The 23,166-nt window shown below is 39.5% G+C and overlaps 1 protein-coding gene across 2 annotated transcripts; it reads right to left on the bottom strand.

Moving 5' to 3' along the window:
• Positions 1-1,633: 1,633 nt before the first annotated feature.
• On the bottom strand, positions 1,634-22,484 carry C9 (complement C9). 2 transcript variants are annotated; one of them, XM_027878688.1, is made up of 10 exons: positions 22,351-22,484; positions 15,800-15,917; positions 15,051-15,198; positions 13,530-13,677; positions 11,739-11,877; positions 9,967-10,182; positions 7,893-8,133; positions 3,028-3,206; positions 2,593-2,821; positions 1,634-1,819 (listed from the first exon to the last, which is right to left on the bottom strand). In XM_027878688.1, the coding sequence occupies exons 1-10, from the start codon at positions 22,482-22,484 to the stop codon at positions 1,653-1,655; spliced, it is 1,719 nt and encodes a 572-aa protein (XP_027734489.1). In that variant the 3' UTR covers positions 1,634-1,652. The 2 variants fall into 2 exon arrangements, with proteins under 2 accessions (XP_027734489.1, XP_027734490.1); XM_027878689.1 differs by lacking the exon at positions 15,800-15,917 and having other exon boundaries at positions 22,351-22,475.
• Between the last annotated feature and the right edge of the window lie 682 nt (positions 22,485-23,166).

Genomic DNA, 23,166 nt, shown 5'->3' with positions numbered 1-23,166 from the left:
GAAAACATACCACAAAGAAGTATGAAAAAACAGCTGTAAAGGGACACCATTCTGCCATTGACTAACAAAGATGGAGAATAGATGCTCTAATGACAGCCACAGACAAACAAAAGATTGACCATAGCCAGTGTATCACCATATGACTGTTAATACGTTTATTGGTGTATTACTTTGTTTTGATTAATGATCATTTAAGCTGCAGGTACTTTCATCATGCCATTCCACTGCTCTTGGGTATCTAGCTGGACAGCAGAAACTGTGATTGGTGGAATTGGTTTGAAATCCATTTTTTTTCTCTAAAAAAGAAGAAAAAATAGTGAAGAAGTGATAGAAGGTAGTAGCCACAACATATTATTGGTTAAAATTTAAGAGAAATTGCAGTCTTATGGCTCACCAAGAGCATGACTTCACTGTACCTCAAATATGATTAATGTAAAACAATTCTAATGAATGCTGGACACAATACTGTCCCATGTGCTCTGGGATGGACTTGCTTGAGCAGGGAAGTTGGACCAGAAGACCCACTGTGATCTCTTCCAACCTGACCCACTCTGTGGTTCTGTGATTCTATAAAGTATGGATCAAAACACACAGTGTGATTTTCAGAAAATGGAACTATCAGACTTCTGCTTGGAGAGTGAGTACACCACATGGCTGAAGGCATATAAATATCAGAAGCCAAAGTTAGATTATTGCTTTTTCAGAGGTTTTACTATGACATAACACAGGAAAAATACATAAATATGCATGTGTCATGAATAATTATAATTCCCTTTTTTTCAATTCCCTTATGTAGGGCTAGATGGCCTATCAGTGGTGTTAAGCCTTGGTGGCCATGTTTTCTTCAGGTTGTAGTAAAATATTAGATGTAGCTGAACTGTACTGAAGCTGAGAGCGGGGAGACATAGAAGAAGTCTTCGGTTATATGTTTTTGGTACAAGTTGAGGTGATATCGCAAGAATTATCATCAAGGACTTTCACTGGAGAAACATTCAACATTTTTTCCCTATCTTGCCACCCCTTTCCTCCTTGTGACTTCCCAGAAGATAAAGAAATTACACCAATATGTTAAGCAGAAAACCCAAACACTTTCTCCAAGGCATGGGAACTGTTACTGTCGAACACATATGCAATCTTCTTGTTTTCAGCAGGTGAAGAAATTTCTCCAAGCTAAAAGTTCCAAAACTGTTAGAACACTAGCTTTGTTGGACTTAAGTATTCTATTTATCAAGGAAGAGAGTTTGGTTTCCTGAACTGTCTTAATATTTTTTTTCTGGGAAATACGTCTTTTCCCCTCTCTCTAAAACATAAACTGTTTGATGGGAAGTCTGACTGGACATGAAATCTGGGTCTTTAGGAATTGTATTTTTAGTCTGTTCTTATCCAGAAATCCACTCTAATCTTGAGTTCTGTAATATAAAATTACTTGTCAAAACATTCAAATACAAATCTAACCTTTCTCAAATTTGACACAAGGTAGCTGATCAGCTGTATAAGAACAGATTTAAATTATTTAAATGAAAGGTGTAAGTGGACTTACCCAGCACTTCGTCAACTACGTCTCTAAAATGCTCCAAGTATTTACTGATCATTTATTATAAACTTCAATTACACATTTAAATAAGCTACTTACCTGTTTTTGAGGAGCATAGCTATTTATTTCCTTCACAGGGCCGTTTTTCAATGCTTTCTCCCTGGCATGGTTTGCCACCAGGTCCTGGTTCAGGATTATTACACTGGCGAGTTCGAGTGCTTTCTCCATTGACACAGGTGGACCAGGCACTCCAACAGTTCCAGCCTCCATCAATGATAACTGGTATTAAGACACCATAATATTAGGATTAGTCCACCTACCTCTCTCAAGGAATCCATGATTCAACTCTTACATTCTTAGCTATTGTGACTCTGCAGATCATTGCAGCCTGCAGCACTCAACCCAAAGCACAGATTTAGCTTTTGAGAATGCTCTTGTCAGTGGCGCTGTTTAAGAGCCCCAGGCTTTCAACAATTTTTCATCCTAGGAATCAAGTTCTAAGGATCATTTTGAGATTGCAGATTTTAAAGCACAGATCACCTGTGCTTTGAAAACCTGGCCATAGAGAATGAATTTACTGCACAATAAATTTTTTACATTGTCAGTTGCTGAACTGCATTCTTCTTCCTCTTCCCTTTTGTAGCCCAATCAAATATTAAGCTAGCACAGTAATTCTGAAATGTGATCATATGTTTGCAAATGTACCACTTTCGCACAAGACTGAAGACAAAATAGTTTAAGACATGCTGGGATTGCTTTCTCCCTGAAAGCAGTTTACCACTGCTGCATCATGCTTCAACAATGCTCCTGTGTACTGGGACTTCACATCATTCCAGACACAATAATGTATGTGGGACAATGAACTCTATAATTAGAGTACCCTCTTTATGGAAAGAACCCCGCAACTTACACCTACTTCCACACCATTATACCCACGAGATTTGCCAGCAGTAGGTATAATGAAGTGCTATAAAATACTTCTGTCCTTATGAAGGCTCCTTTTGTCAGGATATTGTTAACAACAAATATTCTCATTTTAGTTTATCTGGAGTACTTACCTTCAATTAATGTAGATTTGGGAATTTGACAAGCAATTCCCTTAAAATAGCTTGAGCACAGGCATGTACAGGCTCCATCTACCAGCACAACAGTGCCTCCATTTTTGCAGGGTTCACATTTGCACACACTGTATTCAGTAATGTAGTCTTCAATTGCTCTTTCCAAATTTTGTTTCTTTAAATATGCATCTCTCATCTTTACTGGAACAAGTGTATGTATTGGAGAATGCTGCAGAAGAAAAAAAGCCCATGCAAAACACACTTTTCCACAGTTCTGAATCCTTTTTATATAACCATCACTAGGGTAAGCATCTGAAGAAACTGTCGAGATGAAGAAAATACCTGAAAGTTCATGATAAACTTGGCATCTTGCCCCCACCTTAGAACAAAACTTTAAAACTGTAAAAGCTGCAGCTTTGAATAAGCTGTACTTACCCTTTGCTGTATCACTATTGGAGCATCAACCAAAGATTTCGCCCACTGTACGTAATCCTCTACATCAACCATTTTTGATCTTCGTAGTAACATTTCTTCTATTTTAGCTGAAAAGTCAATCTTTCCCCCCTCAACTAAGGAAAAGGCATCATCAATGACTGCATCATCAGTATGTTCAGCTACAGAAAGAAAAAAGAGAGGGTGAAGAAGAAGAGTGTTTAATGCCCATGCATCTGGAAGCACAGTTGTCCCTCTAGTTCTACCAGTCCCTCTTTGTAAAATGACTGTAGAGAAAACTCTTCACTAACTGGTTGTAGCAGATCTTTCTTTGCTGCCACCTTTTATGTGGGATTTTGCAATTAAAGTAGAAAACCCTATATCTGAAAGGAAAAGAAGGCATATGACAAATTGAAAGATATTATGGAGATCATAGTCATTTGACAACAGGCTGAAGATAATATGCATAATGCTACTGTGTCACCTGAGCAGAACCAGAAAAGGGCAGCAAATACAAGAGTAACATCTTTTGCTTCATAACTCAAACATGAGAGCAGAGAACTTAAATTAATAGCCTCTTCTGCACTCAGTATTAAATCTCCTTCCTTTCTGCAATTTTTATGTCATGTGAAACAAAACCCATCTCCAGACACACAAGGGAGCAGAGAGGAACAGTGACAGTCAAGGGAACACAACTAGGCTAATCAGAGAAAGGGAGCCCCTGCCTTGACTCCTCCAAAGTCTGTCCCAGCAGAGCCATTAGCACTGCAGGATGAGGCTGAGGATGAGTCAAGACCAAGAGAAGTCAATGGAATGGCTCTCTGGATGCATAGAATGGTATTTTGGGATTGCACAAACTTAAATACTTGGCTTATATTTAGAGGAGTGTCAATGAAGAGGTAAGGGGTGACCATGGTGACTTTGGGAGGAACAAATATGGGAAGATAGAGGCATAAAAGTAAAAATGATTCTGTATAGAAAGGTGACTGATCAGTAAGCTTGTTTGCCATGTACTGCCTTTTATCTTTGCAGTCTGTCCTGACTTACCATTAAACTCCTTTTCTAACTATTTTCTAGGGCAAGGGGACTCTATTCTGTGTGCTTGCATGTTTATGGAGATCTGTGTACCAGCACCCAGGGTTGAACAATGATTGACAGGGACCTGGTGTTTGTAGTGCCAACAACTGGAGCAAGTGAGGATAGATATGCCATGGGTGATCACTAGAAGGTATTAAGCCAGACTAGCAGGGAAGTGGCTTGAGAGCCAGGTATCAAAGAAAATGTTACTCTGGCCTAGATCTGATGGCTTTCTATGGTGGAGTGACTGCAAGGGAAAGAAGGGAAAACCAACTGATGTAATCTACCTAGACTTCTATAAGGCTTTTGATACAGTCCCACACAACATCCTTATCTCCCAGTTGAAGAGATATGGGTTTTGGAGGTGGGTAAGGAATTGTATGGATGGAGACAGCCAGAAGGTTGTGGTCAATGGCTATATGTCCGAGTGGAAGCCAAGTGGTGGGTGGTGTCCCTCAGGAATGTCTTGGGACCAGTGCTATTTAATATCTCTATCAATCTCATAGACAGTGGGATCAAGTGCACTCTCAGCAAGTTTACAGATTACACAAAGCTGAGTGGTGCAGTTGACACAACAGAAGAATGGGATTTCATCCTGAGGGATCCAGACAAACTTGACAAGTGGGCCCACCAAAACCTCATGAAATTCAACAAGCCCAAATGCAAGGTGCTGCACCTGGGTTGGGAAATGCTAGACATGAGTACAGACTATAAAAAGAACTCATTAAGAGAAACCCTGCAGAGAACGACTTGGGGGTGCTGGTGGATAAAAGGCTGGACATGACCCGGCCATGTGCACTCAGAGCCCAGAAAGCCAGTTGTGTTCTGGGCTGCATCAAAAGCAGCGTGAAGAGGAAGGGGATTCTGCCACTCTGCTCTGCTCACGTGAGACACCACCTGTGTTTGGCTCAGGGGTCCTCAACACAAGGAAGATATGGACCTGTTGAAGCAAGCCCAGAGCAGGGCCACAGAAATGGACAGAGTGCTGCAGCACCTCTCCTCTGAGGACAGGCTGAGAGAGTTGGGGCTGTTCAGCATGGAGAAGAGAAGGCTCTGGGGAGACCTCATTGCAGTCTTCCAGTACTTAGAAGGGGCTTAAAAGAGAGGAGAGTGATTATTTTACATGGTTAAATAGTGACAAAACAATGGGAATGGTTTTGAACTAAAAGAGGAGAGATTTAGATTAAATGATAGGAAAAAGTTCTTTCCTCAGAGGGCAGTGAGGCACTGCAACAGGTTGTCCAGAGAAACTGTGGATGCCTCATCTGTGGAAGTGTTCAAGGCCAAATTGGATGGGAGCCTGAGCAACATGATCTAGTGTGTGGAATCCCGTCCCATGGTGGAGTGTTAGAACCAGATGATCTCATTGAAAAACCATTTTGTGATTCTATGATTCTATGTATGCAGAGCGAGACAAGTGGAGGAGATGGCTAGTGGAGTGACCAGGGTGTCTAGGTCAAATACGAAAGAGACCTCAAGGTCCCCGATTTGACTGAGAGACCTATTTGTACGTGAGGCTATACCTGTCTAAGGCAACTGGAGGTAAGAGGATTCAAGCACCAACTGCTGGGTAGACTGGGCAACTAAGGCCACTTACTGGAGACATCCACAGTGTGTATGTGGGCGTGTGTTGGGGTGCATCAGGTGATCTGTGCCACCTGAGTGGTGGGAGTGAAGCTGTGGGACTCATGTTGTATATCTGTGAGTCAGTACTAGGAGACTCTAACAATCCAGTTGCTGGCTCAATTGAATGTCTAATGTCAGCTGTTAGAGGGATCTGTCTTGGCTATCCGTGTATATTGTGGATGGCCTGAAGTCTCTGAGGCCTCTGCTGCCTGGGAAGAACACCTGCTCTAGATGAACTGTGTGAGCTGGCGAGCTGGATAAGGTGGCCTCCAAAGAATTGTTCCAACATCCACCATCCTGTGTTTCTGTGATATTACCCACTAAAAGACTTTCACCCTGATCAGATAACAGGATGAAGCCGTTGGTGCCTGAGTGCTATACTTTTGTCTGTATTTACCTGTGTGGCCAGTGATGTGTGTGTATGTATGTATCCATCATGTAGATGTGTTCATGTGTGTGTGTGTGTGTGTGCTCAGAACACATTCTCAGGCTGTCTCGAGAGCCTGCGAGTGTGTCAGCCTCACCTATATTGGTCTACTAAAAGCAATAACTATATTGATTATAAAAGGGGAAGCATCTGGTATCATCTTTTCTTGAGCAAAAGACATAAAGTAAATTATGGCCATACTTACATCCTTTCCTCACATGAATCTTTTTACATTGTTCACCACCAATATTAAAATCTGCATCAATGTTAGAATATACAATACCAGCACCTAAGTGATAGCCAAGGCATTTTTTCACATCTTCTACAGTGAGACCTGGAAGTGGAAAAAGGTGATTAGAGAGGTTGAACGACCATAAATAATGTGATATTATTCGTAGAGAATACATTTCGGGGTCATTGAAAATGCTTATGTGTTTCTTCCTCCCATTTATCTTCTGCTTTGTCATCTTCCATGAAATGAATGTGAGGGTGATTGTATTTGAAGTGTCTGCACAGATGCAGGTATGATCTATAGTGATTAGGAAAATATTAAAAATGAATTTCTGTTTTTCTTATCTAGTTGAAAGCAAATGGCCCTCTAGGAACTATTCTTTCCATTTATTAGATTGAGATTTTTTCTTTCACATCTGCTTAACATTTACCCTATGTGCCAAATTATTCAGTTCTCCCAGTCTCCATCTCCTAACCTCAAGCAAGTTTCTCCATTCATTTTCCCCATAAAGTTAATCAAGGCAACTAATCTCTTACAAGTACACTATTCCCATAAATTCTAATCCTCCTCTATCCAGTACTGTCTCCAACACCTCCTTTCTGTTTAATAAACTCAAAACATATAATCTGCAACTTCACTTTTGTGTTCAGAAAGAACTGTGGTTAAAATTTGTACTTAAAAAAAAATAAAATCTATCACCACAGTCTCCAGGTTCTGAACAAACTAACAGTGGGATATGTGACATCTTCACCTGATGCCCCTTAGCACAGCCTGAATATCTGGTGGTAATATTGTTGCTGGTGCTGCATACAGCAGGTACTTATTTTCTGATCTCCAAAATCATGTGAGAATTGCCTTTTTAAACTTTATTCAAGAGTGATCACTTTAATCTAGCACAAACCCACATATCTCTGAACTGCACATGAGGGAGGAATTAAATTTCTACTTTCCTATCTTAACTAGGACATGGAAAATTCCAGTGTGAACGTTAAAGGCTATGAAATCAGTTTCAACACACTCAAGTGCACCATATGACTTCTAGGAAGTACTTAAATTTTATCCTTGCTTTTTTCACCACCATACTCTTAGAGTGATTGCAACACAAAACAATACCAACTAGGAAATTGGATTTAAGGTTTAGGCAGATTTTCTAGGCTTTGGGAATCTCTTCTAAATCATGTCACAGCAACTACTATTCCTACTATTTTCAAGAGGTGTTTTTAGTTTTTTGTTTGTTTGGTTTGGGGGTTTTTTAGTTTTTTTTTTTTTAATCCCTCTAAGTTATAGACTCAAAATAGAGACTTCAAATAATTCCGTCAGTTAGAAAGGCTGACTCTAATATCTGTTGAACTCATGTAATTCTGTAATGCCACAAGCAGCACACACTGTTATTCTCAGTATTGCTCCATATAAATATATAGACAGATCGATCATCATACATCTCTTTGGATGCCTGGAGACTTGGCCAGAGCATTTTTACCACAGCAAGGCCAAAAAAATGCATACCTTTTAGAGACATAGCGTAATTGTCCAGCACGTACACAAGTTCATATTTTCCTCCTACAGTTCCAGAGACTGCATAGTGAGTTCCATAAATTTCTAGCAACTTGAAATACTCCCCCTTATCATATTCAGCAGGCAGAGACTTTAAATCATTTAGGAAACTATCTGAGAGACGGACATCACGACTCCGAATTTGGAATCTTCCCAGCTGAATCTTTCCTTTTATATACAGAAAGGTTTGGTTCTGAATGGAGGAAGAAGAAAAGAGATGAGAGTGCCATTCTGGTATGCAGCACAGCAGGAAAATCTGTTCTATTTTATTTGTAAAGAAACTGCAGCACTTTTAAACATGGCATTCAATCTAGTGTTTTGGAAGAGCGTCAGACTTGTTTGATTAAAACTAAACCTTCTCTAATTTAAACTAAAGAAGTAGCAAGAGACTTAAGTAATTTCAGTTCTTCCAGTTTTATAGAACTGTTCCCTTACTAATTTCAGCAAGCCCTTTGTGATCTATTTGACAACAAGTTCTTCTCTTTAAGGACATTGTCTACCAAAAGTGGCTTTCTGACTTTCATAACATTGAAAAGTAATTCTTTATAGATAACAGAAGCTGCCCACTCTGGGTGAGATGGAGTTTTGTCTTTGTTTGTAGTCAGAGCAGAACTAAGTTCTCTCTTTTTTCGGATGACTTCCCTGTTATTCTCAGACTGTCAAAAGGAAGGGCACAGCTCCAATTAAAAACAAAACCCCCAGACTATCAGAAGGAAGGACACAGTTCCAGTTAAGAACAAAAGCCCCCAAAATAATATCACAAAATGAAAATTAATGAGAGAAAATATCCATGAGTCATTTGACCCATACATGCATTTTAAGTCTAGCTACAGCGACTGATACTTTTGTAACATCCACTCCAGGTGGTTTCATTTCATATTCTAAACTAGGAACTAGCTACTGCCCTTAATACTTGAAATAAAATCTTGTGAAAGAGTTAATTAAGAATTTAAACAAACACATGCCTTCCAAACCCCACTGTTATGTGCAGTACTTATGTGACTCCATTAACAGTAGTGCCCAGTAGGAGGTTTGTAAAAGGGTCTAGCACCTGACCATCACACAGCTGGCACCATTTGAAGGATCTTAAACTGCTGACTCAGATGCTGCTTGAGACTAGCAGAAGTCTGCAGGCATCTAAATGACTGTGGGGAAATTTTGCAGGTGCAATAGTCCTACTAACCAGGATGTACAAAATCCTTAGATCTCCAAATGCCTCCAGGCTTCTCCTGGCTTCAACTGCAGGTGAGCCCTGGAGGGTTTCCATCCAGAGACTACCACTCCACTACCCTGCAGCCACATGAATTTACAGTGATAGAACTCAGCTGGTGACAGATTGTGACTCATTCTCTGATTTCCAAGCAAAAATTTGAGGCCAAAACTCCTATCACAGGACATTTGACTATAAGCAGTCCATAAAACACCTTGAGCTACAGAACTTGATCTCTTGCATCTGTGGAGATTTATGGTTTGAGTTTTTCCATCCCAAGAAAACTCAAACCAATGCAAAGTCAGTGTTGTGTGTTAATTTATCTTTATAGTACAGACCTTTGTCTTTATTTTAATTAACAGATTGTGAAAGTTATACTAGTTTTCCCTTATATTCATTTGACCTCCAGAGCTCTGAACTGGTCCTAGATAACCAGGCTGACAAACCTGAGAAATCTGAATTAGTTAAGGCAGTTCTATTCTTACTTTCATGTGGTGCACATCAGCACTGTGGAATTGATATGCCTTGTACATGATGGCATGTTGTGATCACAGACCTTAGCATACAGGGTGAGAAACCATATATGACTCAGCACACAGCTGCCGGATTAGGCCATAATGTCATGTTGTGCTAGTTTGTGGATAAAGTTACTTTTCTTCACAGTGGCTAGTGTGGAACTCTGTTTTGGATTTGTGCTGAACTCAGGGTTGATAGTACAGAGATGTTTTTGTTATCTCTGAGCAGTGTTTATACACTGTATAAATGGTACTGTTGGTAGAATATTTTCATTAAAACCTTTAGTTGAATTAAACTCACCCTTTCAGTGGAGCTTTCCAGGATGGAACTTAAGGTTTTATTCTTTCCATAGTAAAACTTGACATTTCCTTTTAAACCATCTCTGAGTCCATCAGTAGGTGTGTATTTCAGAGACAGGTCAACACTAATGTGGTCCTGGTTTTCCACGTAGACCTCTCGAAACATTTTTGCACGGTCGTGGTAGTATAGCGATGTGAAGGTTTTGTCTGCTTTTGTCTGAGAAAAGATAGTGAAAAGATTGTATAATAAAAAACCCAAGGTTTTGTCTGCCTTTGCTTGAGAAAAGGTAATGAAAGTTTGTATGAGAAAACTAAATAGGCAGTAATAGAAAAATCTATGTAGCACTTCAAATCTTTTACATTGCTTAGCAATACATTTTCCTACAGCTCTTTTTTCTTTTAAAACAAATCAAATGGAAACAGAAATACCATTCCCTCCACAAACCACCTCATCTCAATCAGTTTGGTTATTCAGTGGTGAAGAGAAAACTGCAATGAAAATATTTCAGCAAGTATTAAATCTCAGCATTAACACTGTCAAAGTAACTTATGAGAATTAACAGTTCCTTTACATGGTTTGCAGCTTCCTCACATGGAAGCAGAGGGGCAGGCACTGATCTCTTCTCTCTGGTGACCAGTGACAAGACCCGAAAGAATGGTCTGAAGTTTTGTCAGGGGAGGTTCAGGTCAGATGGTAGGAAAAGGTGCTTCATCCAGCATCTTGGGCGGTTGGGCCCTGGAACAGGCTCCCCAGAGGTGGCCACAGCACCAAGCCTGACAGAGTTCAAGAGGTATTTGGACAATCCTGTCAGGCACATGGTGTGACTCTTGGGGATGGTCCTGTGCAGGGCCATGAGTTGACTTCGACGATCCCTCTGGGTCCCTTCCAAACTCAGAAGATTTTGTGATTCTGTGTAAGTAATAATAGTCTCCATCTCTTTCCTAGAATGGAGATAAGATCCGCTAATAGGTCCTGACGTCTGAAATGAGTCAGAATTATGATTTTCCCTTCTTTTCTTACAGCAGACAATAACTAATTTTGTAATGCCTATTTCAGTGTTGTTTACTTTAGCAGAATATAGAATTTTAATAACTGAAAATGGTTCTACCTCAAAATCAAATATAAGCAATGTTCTTGGGTCAGATTTACTCATTTTGGGCAGGAGCTGGTTTAAACTGTATTTGTTTTAAGAAGTTCCTTCTAGCAGGAAAGGCAAAACTTTTGGTAAGCAAAATACTGCTTTGATTTCTGAAATGCATCTGACATTAATGTTGCAACAATCAACATTTTTTGTGTTCAGGCCTCACTGGAAGTCATAGTTTGAAACTCAAAAGCCTATTAAATTTTTTTTGTCAGCGGGACAGAGGAAAACTAAGTAGGACCAGAGTATCATAATACTATTCCTGCTTTTTTTTTTTTCAGTCCCTTTGAAAAATTAGCTTAATTGCTTCTCTACCCAGTAAAAGTTAGGTACCATAATCCTTTCTGTACAACTTCTGCTCATCTCATCCACTCATACTGTAAACATTCCAGACAATTTCATTTGTTGTGCAAAGGTGCAGCAATGAACATGTGGGAGTTTATCTGGCACAACTGAGCTTAACTGCCAAAGTAAATGATAACATAACTTGTTTTCCTCTAGACTTCAGCTCAACCTTGATGCTAAAAAGCTGCAGCTGCCTGACTCAAGAGATATGCTGAGTCTTCCAAGAGGATGCCAGGATTCAGCATTCAGTTGAACACATCTTATTTTGCACAGGACTTAAACTTACATCGTAAGTGAGAACAGCCACGTTCCATGGCTTGCGGTAGTAAGTCCGTGTGTTGCCATCATGCACTCTTTCACAAAGACCATTAAAAAAGTCATTGTCAAATGGGTTGGCCATTGGCTGCATCCCTAAAATATTACTTCTACAAGAAAAATACAAAAGAGAGGGTATCAGCACCTATAGACAATGGTGTGAAGGTTGGAAATGTCATTCTATGTAAGAGATGGGGACTGGAGATACGAAACTGAATCTTGCTTCATCCAGGCAGCTTGCCTCATTTCTTGCGGTCTTCTCATCTGAGTAATGCATATAAGGATATATCTTTTTTAAAACTCTTTAAGGACCATGTATAAGAAATAAACAAAAGATGTTAAACATCAAACACAGTGAGAACCTTAGGAATAAAAGGAGGTAAAAATAATTTCTGCTTGACCAACATATTTGTGAGAAAGCATTCTTTATAGATTTAAAAGTACATCTCAAAAGCTGTATTTAACCTGGGTTTGTTTTGTTTTTTTCTTAACTTAGTTTGTTTGCTGGTAGGAGCTCCATTATCAACTGTGTACAACACTCATCAAATCTGTAGAAGGAATATAAAGCTACTCCTAGTATTGTCTCTTCTTGCAGGATGTGACCTGGTGAAATAACAGTATTTCCTGCAGCATAAGAAAGGAAATCTGAATCATTACAAAACAAGGGAGAAAAGCACATGGGCTGTAAAGCTCTTTGCATCTATATACTGATGCAAAAGAAATACTTCCAAAATTAATTGCTCCTTGGAGGATTCAGTATGATTTTTTTGCTCTTCTGTGCCTGGTTCATATATTTGAATCTTTTCAGTATTTGCAACACATACATCTGAGAAATGCCTGTACCTATCTGAATGTAAAAAGTGGTAATCAAATCATTAAAGTCTCCAGCATCAACACTGCATATCTATACAAGGTTTTCTCATGGGATTTTAGTAATAGATTGTAGTAAAAATAATAAAGAAGCTACTTTTAAAATTGCCTACGTTCTTGGTTTACAAAAATTACTTCTAAAATTGCCTAAGTGTTTAAACAGAAGGATTTTTGCTCTTAGACGGTAAGAAATGAAATTAAAAGGATGATCCTTTTCATTAAACACAGGGTGGTGCTGTACTACACTTCTATTTTCATCTGTTCAGTTTGGATAGCTGTCTTCTAACTCTGTAGATAAACAATGTCATGCTTTCTTTTTGTTTAAAACTAAAGAAATGCAGTGGAGTCTGAGAACAGAAAGATTAATTTTTAACTTAGATTAATGATAAAAACTCCTGTAAACAACAAAAATCCCAGGAATGGCGAATTCAGTGCTGGAAAAAAGCTGCAGACATACAATTGTTGCAGTAGGGCATCCCATTGTATAAATAATGAAGAGAAATTTTCTCCCTTTTAGACATGCTTTTTGGTAAACTAATTGGGAATTACTGTTTTGTTATGAAATATCACTTGAAATATATCAATAGAAACTTTAAATTGGAATAATATGCATTTTAAGTTAATTCATGTAATATCTATGTATGATTCTGTTTATTAATTTTATGATTGATTTACACTGTCTGCATAAATATTTTATCCTCCACAAGAAAACAAAATAAAATGGTAGTTGAGTGTTCTTGCAAAAGCTACTTATCATTTCTGAATACAAATGCAAACATTATTCAGATTCCACTTTTGGGAATGTCACTGTGCCCCAGCACTTTCAGCCAACTTTCAAGACAATCCTAAACTCTTCACCAGGCCCAATACTACTTTTTACTTCACTACATACCCTTGCCCTGCAGTCCTACCAACTTCAGACACATCAATGTCATGGTTACGGCACGGTGATCGTGGGTCAGATTCACAGGCATCTTCATCAGAAAAGTCTCCACAGTCATTGTCTACATTGCACACAAGTCGTTGCTTTATACACCGACCTAATCAAAGAATAAAATATTGCATGAATGCATTTTGTCAAGATGGCTTTAAATGACACCCTCATCTACTCTTTATTGAGATCTTCTTCTATGTATATTTCTATTATTGTCAGTAGGGATTAAAATTCTACACTCTGCCACTTTCAAATAAAAAAAAACCCTGCATACTACTGTATTTACATAGGAATTACTGGGATGGCTGAGAAAAGTAAGTCACAGGAGAACTGCTGTCATCTGAAGAAAGTTGTTACAGACTGAGATTGTTTCTATATTAAACTTTGATGGTTATGTTGATTGTTTTGGGTTTGTTTTTTTTTTTTTCTTGTATTAAGAGACTATGGGGAAATTAACAAAAAATTATTTCTAAATTATTTAAATAATTGCAATTTGGACAATATTATTTGAATACTATGACCACTGTAGGGTCCAAAACTACAGTGATTTGTGTTCTAAAGCAACAGTGAAGTAGTAATTTTCCTGAGGTTGTATATCTCAAGTTTTACAAAGATTAATTTTTTTTCCCCTATAGGATCTAAAGATTTAGATAAATTAGCCCCAGAATAATAAAGCAACACTTCTTGGTATCATCTGCCTCAGCTGTAAAGGCAGTAATGCCTGTGAACTAGTAGCTAAAGACTTAGTTTTCAATTTTTAATTTCTCTCTTTGCACTACTCTGATTTTAAAACAATACCAAAAATGGCTTGGCACTCAAAATTGACTTACCATCTTTCAATTTCTTTTTTGATTAGATTTATTACTATTAACTCTTCCTATTTTGTTCTGATTTTTGATAAATCTTGAGCACTACATTCATTCATATGCCACGCATGTATCGCTTTACAAATTTATATCTTACTTTCAATCTAGATGCATTCTGGTCTCCAGCTAGCATCCATCATAACACTTAGATCAGTAACCTTCCATATCCATTCTGTTAAAATTCTTTCAGTCTTAGGTTTATTTTTTTCCCCAGTGATTTTTCATAAAACATGGTGATTCAGTAGCAGGTGGAGCAGCTAAGCTAGAAGAAAGGATACTCACAGTATGGTCAGCCTCTCATCATGGAGAAGAAATTACAGAAGAATTTAAACTAGATGCAAATTGTAATGGAAGATGAGAGGAATGTACCCTGTCTTAAGCATTGTTCATGCTGTGGTTCTGTCATTGTAGCTTTGAACCTACCTGCCCACAGACTTGAAGTGCTAGCATAAGGTCTTGCTTCAGGAAATCATCTCCACTTGGAAAAGCGTTGAAGCATATCTCTCTTTTTGTGTATGTATTTTGTCTTCAGTGGAGACTGATTTAACTTACAGCACTAAGTAAAATGTAGTTTCTGAGTAAAGGCATTATATGGCACAAAAACAAGACTTACCAGAATTGCACTGAAAGTCAGTACCACAGTCTGTTTCTGGTTCTACAGGACAGATTTCACTGGTTTCACAGGTCTGTGTGTCTCCCAGGGCCTCCAGACATGGTTTTCCACCAAATTGTCCGAATCTTTCAATACGTCTAGATCGAAACTTGAAAGACAAATAACGTTATTAACATTGCCCACAGAGAAAAAAGAATTTTATCAGAACTGAAGGGTTTCTACATGAACTTGAGAACTTTTCAAAAGGAAGCATTTTCAGTGAAATATCTAGTTGAAATTCCACAGGCACATCTTATGGTTAAAACAATATTGAATTAATAATTATCAATATTCAGCCCCTATCAAGAGATGCTATTTTTCACTATTTAGTTTATTTCACTAATTTTTTTTTTTTTACTTCATGAAAGAAGTGCATCATTTATATTTTTATGCTTTCACATCTTTTATTTTTGAAGTCTCATAAGAACAACTCCCCTAAGAAAATAAAAATCTGCTTTTTAACAGAAACATCTGCAAGACCAGAAGAGAAAATTTGTGTGAGGAAAACATTTTGAATGAGAACTCTTGACAGAATTGTACATTATTCTTTTATCCCTATGGCTTCAGATCTGAAATGATTATGGGTTTTATCAAATCGTGAATGTACAATATTAAGAGTAGCAATCTGATATTTTCTCATAACCAATAACCAGACAGATAGCATCCCTTTGGTTGTGGTTTTGGAACAAAGACTTTCACCAACAGCTTACCCTTTGATAAGTGCATGGGTCGCAGGACCCCCACGAGCTCCAGCTGCTCAGTTCACAATCTATTGGAGATGGAGCATTCAGTTCTCTTGTTCCCCGAAGGAAAGCTTTTTCTGAAGAGCTGTCAAACAAAACATTCCAGTATAGTCCTGGGCAGTACACTAAAATCACATGTGAGCTTGCATTTAAACCATGGGCTAATATTTTGGAAGCATCTTCAAGCTGATTTCTGTTTCACTTTCATAGCAGTACTTAGTTGTATAAACAGTTGCCTAATATTAAATTCCTTGGTGGTTTAAAATTACATTAAAAACACTTTGAAGACTTAATAAGCCAGGTATTTTCCCCTTTTGTATATCTTTGCGCACACAAATGCTCTTCCGATGGGTCATGTTATTTAAGAGAATGAAACAATAATACACAGAGAACATCTGCAGTCCCCCACTCAGTGGCTTTGCTTCCTGATATGCAAAGCTAAAGACAAAGGCACAGCAGCACATCTTGAATAGATGCAACACTTCAATGCAAACCTTTGTGACTTTTTTTAGCTTATTAACCTTATTGGCATTGCTCTTAGGCCTGGCTAAAAATGTAAATGTTTTCCTGAGTTGAAAGAAAACTCATAAATACTTGGTAACAGACTAACTTACATTGCTGGAAAAAAAGCAGACAAGTGTTTATCTTTTTGTTGTTCAGCTTTTCAAGTGGAACACTTCTGCAGTTAGGCCTATTTCTTTTAGAGTGACTCTTCATTTTGTACATTTCAGTTTTAAACACCATCAAACTTGCAGTTCTCATTAAATGAAAGGCCATAGTAGAAATGAAGTTTCTTTAAAGCATCCATTGGTAGATATTAAAAACTGATGCACTGTAGAATGACTTATTAATTTTAAAAACCAGTGTCAGTAGTTTACTGGTGACCTTATCTTCATATGTAACAATGTTAGATAGCAGAGGAATCAAGGATGAAAGTCTAACTTGCTTGGTTTGCTCTGAGTAATTTATTCCAATTTAGCCTTACATGCTTCCATGTTCATTCACCCTCTCTGCATCTCTCCAGGTTAATGCTGTTGTCTCTGCTCTACACTGGGACTTTCTTTGCTGAGCCTAGCAGGTTGCAGCTCCTCCAGTGTGACGTATGTATGGGTTTGCATTGCAGGCAGGGCCTTACCCTCTGCTCTTTGACCCCCTCAGATTGTACAAACATGTCAGGAATCTAAATAAATATAACCTGATTCCATTAGACTGAGAAATCTGCAGTTTGGACAAGAAAGATATAACAGTTGTTCCAACTTTCTTGTGCCATTTATTCTGTGTTCAGTTTAAAAAAAGCAGTAAGTTGTTATTGAGATGATAAATCAACCTCTTTCTAGCTATTGAATCTTGAACAGTTCAGGGATCACAGGGTTGCTGTGCAACCTTTTATATAATCAGCTGACCCTGACCGGCTCTGATGCCTCAGACTTTCTGCTGTCACACACACATGCAGTAAATATGCACCACAGCTACTGTTGGAAGTGTCTGTATCACACACTCCCACCTGCCTTGCTTGCTGCTCCTAAACAGCTTCTTCCCAAAAGTCCCCTGACCTCAATTCAGGACCTGCAGGAAAAGAGTCCTTGGCTAAGGATATTGCTTTTAATAGGTGGTATTCTGGAAAAAAAGTAAAAAAGGGAAGAGCACAAATATGCCCAATCTCTATACCCAGGAAAAATGAGACAAAGAATGAAGAATTCTCTCCATACAATAGGGACCTTCCAAATTCTTATCTGGTAGGGAAGCATGAAGCTTTGCTTTGTCCATGGCACCAGGAATTGGGGTGATTGATAAAGATATAGAACTAAACTTGTGAGAAGTCCATTTTATACAGAATTCCCTTTCACTAATTCTCTGCTGGACTCTGTGCACCAAAATCCATAATCCACTGGTTGGCAGCTGGAAGTGCTGGTAATGAGGTAGACGGCTTTGAACATCTGCCTTGTTCTTACATTTCTCTCTTTGCATCCATTAATGATCACTGTTAGGTATGGAGTAATCTACTGGAAGGCAGGAGGGCTCTTCAGAGGGACCAGGATAGACTGGAGAGTTGGGCTGATTCCAATGGAATGAAGTTCAACAAGGCCAAGTGCCGGGTCCTGCACTTTGGCCACAACAACCCCCTGCAGCGCTACAGGCTGGGCACAGAGTGGCTGGAGAGCAGCCAGGCAGAAAGGGACCTGGGAGTTTGGATGGACAGGAGGCTGAACATGAGCCAGCAGTGTGCCCAGGTGGCCAAGAAGGCCAATGGCATCCGGGCCTGCATCAAGAACAGTGTGGCAGCAGGAGCAGGGAAGTGATCCTTCCCCTGTACTCTGCGTTGGTGAGGCCACACCTGGAGTGCTGTGTCCAGTCCTGGGCCCCTCAGTTCAGGAAGGACATTGAGGTGCTGGAGCGGGTCCAGAGAAGAGCAACGAGGCTGGTGAAGGGACTTGAGCACAAGTCCTATGAGGAGAGGCTGAGGGAGCTGGGGTTGTTTAGTCTGGAGAAGAGAAGGCTCGGGGGTGACCTCATCACTCTCTACACCTACCTGAAAGGAGATTGTAGCCAGGTAGGAGTTGGTCTCTTCTCCCAGGCAACCATCAATAGGACAAGAGGGCACAGTCTTCAGCTCTGCCAGGGGCGGTTTACAGGGGAGGTTTAGGTTGGATATCAGGAAGAAATTTTTTATGGAGAGAGTAATCAGACATTGGCTTAGGCTGCCCAGGGAGATGGTGGATTCTCCGTCCCTGGAGGTTTTAAAGATGAGACTGGATGTGGCACTAAGTGCCATGGTCTAGTAACCACAGCGGTGTTGGATCAAGGGTTGGACTTGATGATCTCAGAGGTCTTTTCCAACTTCTTTGATTCTATGCTTCTATGATTCTATCTCTTTGCCCTGACACAGGAAGACTGTGATTAGATTCAATATGGCACTTTTAATTTGAGTCCTTTCTTCTTCCTTCTCATGAGCAGTTAGGGGTCAGCTTTTTTTCTCCAGCTGTTGAGGTTTACTGCAAGGTGTGTGTATGTCAAACACTGACTAAGCATGCGTGCTTACATAGATCAGAATGATATTTCCGCCTGGGAACTGATAAAGATTTTTGAAATTGTAATTCCACTTTAGTTGCCCTTACCTATGTTATATAAGGTCTATAACTCAAAAGTAATAAAGAAAAATTGTGTACAGCATCTCTTAGAAAATTCTCTAGGAAAGTCTAAGATCTAGAAGGTAGTTATATAGAAGATAGAGGGACAATGCAGAAGTTGCTTCAGGGGAAATGTCATCTGACTATTAAAGTAAACCTAACAGCTGTGATTATAACTATTAAACATTGAAATAGGTTACCCAGGGAAATGCAGGGAACAGGTTACCCTGGAAGCATTAACACTGTTTGACAGGATCCCTGGATAACCTAATCTAAAGCCCTGTTTTGAACAGACCATTGTATAAGACCTCCAGGAGTACCTTTCAACCTAGACTTTTCAAAGTATTCTGCAGTTCTACGAAATTCTGGTGTACTCAAAATTTGACGTAGCTCTCCAGCCTCTTCAAAAACAACTTTCATCTGTAATTTGCTCATCTTACAGATAGTTCGTAATAAGCAAGTAATGCTTGAAAAGTTGCTGTACAGTATTCTATGAAATAGTTTCCCACCACTTAACAGACAGTAACATCAACAGTGGAAATAAATTAGAATCTACTGCTCTAGCAAATGATTGAGAATCAGCCTGTTCCTTTGTATATGTGCAAGATGCCTGCACATATGACCTTTTCATTCCCTTACTGATGTAGGACTGTAAATCTCTGAGTAACAGTGTATATTCTGACACCTCAGGGTGAAGACTGACAGGTTCCTTAGAGATATATTGAGATGTCTCAGAGGATTTCTAAAGAGAGATATACATCTTGTTGCTAGTGATTATCAAGTATTCAGGTGCTAGAGAAGTTTATAGTGAAGCATATTTCTGAACTTCACTGAAGGTGACAGCTGAAAGCAAGAACTTTGCTGACAAGCACGGAAATCAAAATAAGTTCCCTGTGATCCTTTATTGAGAGGTTTGAGAGATAGGAGGGTACTCTTTGGAAAGCAAAAGCCATTTCACAATCAGAACACAGAATTGTTTGCACCTTGTCTTGGTTTGCACAATATGCTCTATACAGGCTCAGGCCACAGAGTTCTGGTGATTTATTGTTGAGCCATACTTCAAAATAGAGGACTGTTGAGTTCATCAGCTGCAAAAGTGAAGACTCAAGAACAACCCTTGGTTTCTTAATTATCACTGGCTAAGAGAGGAGGCATGGCTCTCTTGAATTTAGAGACATGATAGCATCACATGAGGACATAACCTTTGCCCACTGTAGTTGCTAGCACCATCATCAAGCTGTAGTTTTTGGTACACTAGGAAGCCAAGCTGCTGGCCAAAGATGCCTGCTATGGATTCCCTGTAATGATTGTATCTTCTGGCAGGACTGTTTATAAATGAACATTTCAGTCCTGTACTTTTATTGGAATGAATGCCAAAATAATAACCATCAAAACATAAGAAGCAAGTGTCTGACCAATGTAGTGGCCTTCTGTGGGGGGTGACTACATCAGTGGACAAGGCTGTATATATCCTGCTTTCTCTAAAGTCCTGCGACAGTCCTCCACAATATCCTTCTCTCTAATTTGAAGAGAGATGGTTTCAATGGGTGGACTGTTAGATGGATAAGAAAGTAGTTGGGACAGTTGCATCCAGAGGGATGTGGTCAGTGGCTCAGGGTCCCAATGGACATCAGTGAGAAGTGGTGTCCTCAGGGGTCCATACATGTTCATATTTAACATGTTCATTGTATATATTTATTATATTTATATATATTTAATATATTCATTAGGACACAGCGGGATCAAGTGTACCCTCAGCAAGTTTTCAGATGACACCAGGCTGAGCAGTACTGCTGTCACACCTGAAGGATGGGGTCCTACCCAGAGGGACCTGAACAAGCTTGACAAGTGGGTCCATGGAAATCTCATGAGTTCAACAAGACCAAGTACAAGATACTGCACCTGGGTCAAGGTAACCCCCAATATCAACACAGGCTGTGGGATGAACAGACTGAGAGCAGCCCTGGAGAGAAGGATTTGGGGGTGCTGGTGGATAAGAGGCTGGACGTGAACTGGCAATGTGTACTCACAGCCCAGAAAATCAAATGTCCTGGGCACATCCAAAGCAGCATGGGAACCAGGTGAAGGAGAGGGTTCTGCCACTCTGTTCTGCTTTGATGAGACCCCACCTGGAGCGCTGCATCCAGCTGTGGGGTCCTCAGCACAGGAAGGATATGGACCTGTTGGAGCAAGTGCAGAAGCCACCAAGATAATTAGAGGGATGGAGCACCTCTCCTCTGAGGAAAGGCTGAGAGAATTGGGACAGTTCAACCTAGAAAAAAGACAGTTTAGGGGTGACCTAATTGTGACCTTCCAGTATCTCAAGGGAGCCTACAAGAAAGACGGAGAGGGACTTTTTACAAGAGTATGTAGTGACAGGACAAGGGGGAATGGATCAAAAGAGAGTAGGTTTATACTAGATGTTCAGAAAAACTTCTTACTGTGGGGGTGGTGAGACACTGCAAGAGGTTGCCCAGGGAGGCTGAGGATGTCCCATCCCTTGAGATGTTAAGGCCAGGGTGCACAGAACTCTGAGCAACCTGATCTAGTGGGAGGTGTCCCTGCACATGACAGGGGTGGTTAGGACTAGATGATCTATAAGGTCCCTAGCCTAAATTTCCCCTCTTTCAGTGTGTACCCATTACTCCTTGTCTTACCACTACATTTCCTGCTGAGGAGTCCCTCTCCAGCTTCCCTGTAGACCCCCTTCAGACACTGGAATGTTGCTCTGAAGTCTCTCTGCAACCTTCTCTTCTTCAGGCTGAACAACCCCAACTTTCTTAGTCTGTCTTTGTAGGGCAGGTGCTCCAGTCCTCTTATCAACTTTGTGGCCCTCTGGACTTGCTCCAACATGAGACTTACAATTTTTTCATCACTTACTATTGGCCATTCTTATAAATGACATATAGATATTTCTGACAGAGTAGCGATTTATTTGTTTCCACATGATAATTTTGTAGGGATTAAGGCTTTGTTCACTTCCTAGTGATACTTGCAGTGAAAGGAAAAAGGCTATATTTTCAAAGATTAGGCACAGGCAGACTTTAAATAGTGAGACAAGTACTGTTAGCATAAAATTGTGTGTCTTCAGAAAGAAATAGATTAAGTACTTTAACATTCAGTGTGCAATAGAAAACAGGTGCCTGAGCTTCACCACCCTGCAAGAATATGGCTTCAATTGCTATCAGTTATCTTTATTGTGTCACACACATCCAAAATAAATGGATACAGCATTGCTATTTGACTCCTTGAAATACAGCAAGAAGGAGTTTGTCTTTCCATAGGATATCTAAGCAAGATGCCATAAGAAATGTCTGCATTGGATGTTTATACTCTGTGTTAAGAGAAACAAAACAGTAGAGACAGTTGCAGAAGACAAAGAACACTTACCTTCTGCTTTCCTCCAGAAGTGAGGTAACCATCCCTAAACTGCATAGTATGGGTATAAGCTGCAGGATAACACTCGTGATTCTCATTTTGTAGCTGAATAGACTAAAATAGCCATGATTAAACTTGTAATTCATTTATTTGTTCCTTTTGTTACTTATTACCAAGAGAACAAACAAAAAACAGTGTTTACCGAAGAATGCCAGTAATGGGTCAAAACTGCCTAACGGTAAATGCTCTAAAGTCCACTTTTCAGAAAATTCCACTTTTTCCTCTGAATGGGGACTGGAAAATACTGTGGAGTAGTTTCAAGATTAAAAATAAACCAATTTTGTTTAATAGTATCTTTCTAATATAGAAAAGACATTATGTATTGAATTAGAGAACCATTAACTGCTTAGTAAAAAAGCTGTCATTGCAGTGACTCACATAAGGAACAAACAGTTCCTAAAGCAGAGCTGTTTACAAGAACAAGTTCACTGTCTAACATCTTTGGAATCCTCATTTGGAGTAATGGAGGATTAAAGTCCCAAGATTCTTTTTTCATTTCCCCCCCTAGCCAATACAAAAGAACAACACACAATTTTTTGTGGTTTTGAAGGAGACTAAAACTCTTCTAGCTTTTACTCTGTCACCAACATCCAAACCACAAGCTAGCTCTTTAGAAGGGCATTCTTTATGAGTACTTTGCTGTAATCCAGATTTAAGGCATCATGTGTTGGACACAGTCACAAGACACAAGTCACTCATAAATAACCTGCTGTTTAGTTGTTAAGAACTGAGTATCCGGATGCAAGCTTAAAACAATCAACCAGTGTA

Source organism: Empidonax traillii, unplaced genomic scaffold, assembly GCF_003031625.1.
Source record: "Empidonax traillii isolate 1590-97213 ecotype Southwest subspecies unplaced genomic scaffold, ASM303162v1 scaffold44:size1908036, whole genome shotgun sequence".
Classification (NCBI taxonomy): Eukaryota; Metazoa; Chordata; class Aves; order Passeriformes; family Tyrannidae; genus Empidonax; species Empidonax traillii.
Note: the sequence above shows the minus strand (reverse complement) of the source record. Positions and strands in the feature narration are given on the sequence as shown.

What these genes read in the sequence shown, in the direction of transcription:
- C9 (XM_027878688.1), bottom strand. Translation starts at nt 22,484, where the DNA reads ATGAATTACAAGTTTAATCATGGCTATTTTAGTCTATTCAGCTACAAA. An exon ending in ACCCATGCACTTATCAAAGG is followed by an intron (nt 15,199 to 15,799) that starts GTAAGCTGTTGG and finishes TTGTCTTTCAAG; the next exon opens with TTTCGATCTAGACGTATTGA. An exon ending in TGGCTGTTCTCACTTACGAT is followed by an intron (nt 10,183 to 11,738) that starts GTAAGTTTAAGT and finishes ATCTTTTCTCAG; the next exon opens with ACAAAAGCAGACAAAACCTT.